The sequence below is a fragment of the Mandrillus leucophaeus genome, unplaced genomic scaffold (genome assembly GCF_000951045.1).
Source record: "Mandrillus leucophaeus isolate KB7577 unplaced genomic scaffold, Mleu.le_1.0 Scaffold342, whole genome shotgun sequence".
In the NCBI taxonomy this organism is placed as follows: domain Eukaryota; kingdom Metazoa; phylum Chordata; class Mammalia; order Primates; family Cercopithecidae; genus Mandrillus; species Mandrillus leucophaeus.
This window is the reverse complement of record NW_012103610.1, coordinates 281,341-284,113: the sequence shown is the minus strand read 5'-3', so window position 1 is coordinate 284,113 and position 2,773 is coordinate 281,341. Positions and strand designations below refer to the sequence as shown.

General features: G+C 37.3%; 1 protein-coding gene across 1 annotated transcript in view; it reads left to right on the top strand.

Annotated features, from left to right (window-relative positions):
• The window catches only part of ATP13A3 (ATPase type 13A3), a 76,646-nt gene that overhangs the window by 27,346 nt on the left and 46,527 nt on the right, over nt 1–2,773 (top strand). The window contains exons 10-12 of the mRNA XM_011988979.1: nt 1–42; nt 500–657; nt 1,380–1,568. Of these exons, the coding sequence (XP_011844369.1) occupies nt 1–42; nt 500–657; nt 1,380–1,568 (389 nt within the window). The remainder of the gene's footprint in view (nt 43–499; nt 658–1,379; nt 1,569–2,773) is intronic.

The window sequence follows — 2,773 nt, the reverse complement described above, 5'->3', positions numbered from 1 at the left end:
TCTACACCGGAGAACTCGTCAAAGCCATAGTTGTTAGAACAGGTAGGAAACCTCTTAATTAATCTCTTTTTGCCTGTTTCAGCATATTTGATACCTACTGAATGTTTAAAAAGAGATTCTGGGCTGGGCGCGGTGGCTCACACCTGTAATCCCAGCACTTTGGAAGGCCGAGATGGGCGGATCATGAGGTCAGGAGATCGAGACCATCCTGGCTAACCTGGTGAAACCCCGTCTCTACTAAAAAATACAAAAAACTAGCTGGGCAAGGTGGCGGGCGCCTGTAGTCCCAGCTACTGGGGAGGCTGAGGCAGGAGAATGGCGTGAACCCGGGAGGCGGAGCTTGCAGTGAGTCGAGATTGCCGAGATTGCACCACTGCCTGGGCGACAGAGCGAGACTCCGTCTCAAAAAAATAAATAAATAAATAAAAGAGATTCTGTTATGGGAGATAATTCTCATTTTCTTATAAAAATATAAATAATTCTCTTCTCTTCTTGATAGGATTTAGTACTTCCAAAGGACAGCTTGTTCGTTCCATATTGTATCCCAAACCAACTGATTTTAAACTCTACAGAGATGCCTACTTGTTTCTACTATGTCTTGTGGCAGTTGCTGGCGTTGGATTTATCTATACTATTATTAATAGCATTTTAAATGAGGTATGTATGTGGGACTCTTAATATGGTTTGAACCTCAATTATTTATCACATGTGGCTATTGAGGATTTGAAATGTGGCTAGTGAGAATGAGGAACTGAAATTTTAAACTAATTTAATTTTAATTAATTTAATGCTAACACAGTCGTGAGACTAGTAGCTATGATATTAGAAAGTCCAGCTATAGAACATTTCCATTATAAAGGACACTTCTTTTGGATGGCTCTGGTTTAGATGATCTTTTACTTGGTCTTGTGACTTTTAAAAAAAAAAACCCACGTACTCACCAAAAGGTTTATTTTCTCTTTTTTTACCTCTGAGATGTAATATACAGTGTTAAAATGATTTTTGATTATTTAATTGAAGGCGCCGCTTGTCAGATGTGGAGACTGGCACAGTAACGTGTGTGCATGCTGAGTCAATATCTGATAAAGCTTGTTGACCGGCTTTGAAGTATGTCATGTGTGAAGTATGTAGCGCTATGAAAATGAGATAAGTTTCTTTTGAAAGTAGTTGTCATTCTATAATTCATTGAGCTTTTTTATTTTGCAGAAATATCTGAAGAAAAAATTATAAATGGTTAATAGATATGTATATATACACACACACACACAACATTGAAATTCACAATTGAAAATGACTTACAGATTTTCACTAAAGAAATACCCATATTAAATCAGCAAATAATATTGGGGGTTTGACATTTATTTTTGTGTTAATTGTAGGTAGAAGTTGGGGTCATAATTATCGAGTCTCTTGATATTATCACAATCACTGTGCCCCCCGCACTTCCTGCTGCAATGACTGCTGGTATTGTGTATGCTCAGAGAAGACTGAAAAAAATCGGTATTTTCTGTATCAGTCCCCAAAGAATAAATATTTGTGGACAGCTGAATCTTGTTTGCTTTGACAAGGTTGGTTCAGTTTAATAGTTACTTTCAAAGGTTACTTTATAGCATTTAAATATTTAGATCAATGTTTTTTATTTTCTTTGTCAACAAATTTGCACACATTCTGTCATGTTCCTCTAATTTTCCTTTTCCTCAACTTACTTGGTATATGCATCATATTTCTATACCATAAGTTGTCACTTAACATTACTGATAGGTTCTTGGAAATTGCAACTTTCAATGAAATGAAACCAGTTTTACCATAGGCTACTTGATACAAATGAGATTCAGTTCCTATGCCATATTTTGGTAACAGAAAATCACCAAACTTCTAAATAAGGATCTAAAACACTTGTGATACTAATCATTGAAATAAATATGAGCTATACATTTATTTAAGAAAGAAATAAAAATAAGGTAATTATTTACCCAGTTGTTTTATTTTAGGCTCATGGGTAGTGGGAGCCTATCTCAGCAACTGGTGGAACAAGGCAGGAATCAGCCCTAGACAGGATGCCATCGTATCGCAGAGTGTACTCCCACTCGCTCAGACGGGGACCATTCAAATATGCTGGTTCACTTAACTTGCATGGCTTTGAATGTGAGAGGAAACCGAAGTACCTGGAGTGAAACCCATGTAAACAGGGAGAGAACGTGCAAACTCCATGTAGATAGTGGTCGCGGCTGGGCCTCAGCTCTCCCCACCACTGGCCCCCATTGTGTTATAAAAAACGAACAAAACAGTAGTATTTGAGGACATGCTGTATTTCTTATTTTCTCAATTTTTAATACTTTGGATATTGCTTATTTGCTCAGAGCTGCAGTTAACTTGATTATATCCAGAATTAGGCCCAGTAGTATTAGTAGTAGTAGTAGTAAAGATTATGTGATCTTTAATTTTTTGGATAGTAATTCTTATTTAACACAATAGGCTCCATACACATATATTTATTATGATTTTATTGGCTTGTAAGTGTGTATGTTTAGTGTTTGCCGTATGATTTTATTGAATATGTTTCAGAATTATGAAGGTCACTGATTTTATGTGAAAATGACAAATTATGTACCTGTGTGAAGTATATCTTGCCTCTTAGAAAGGTTTCTCCTTTCGGCTGGGCGCGGTGGCTCAAGCCTGTAATTCCAGCACTTTGAGAGGCCGAGACGGGCGGATCACGAGGTCAGGAGATTGAGACCATCCTGGCTAACACGGTGAAACCCTGTCTCTACTA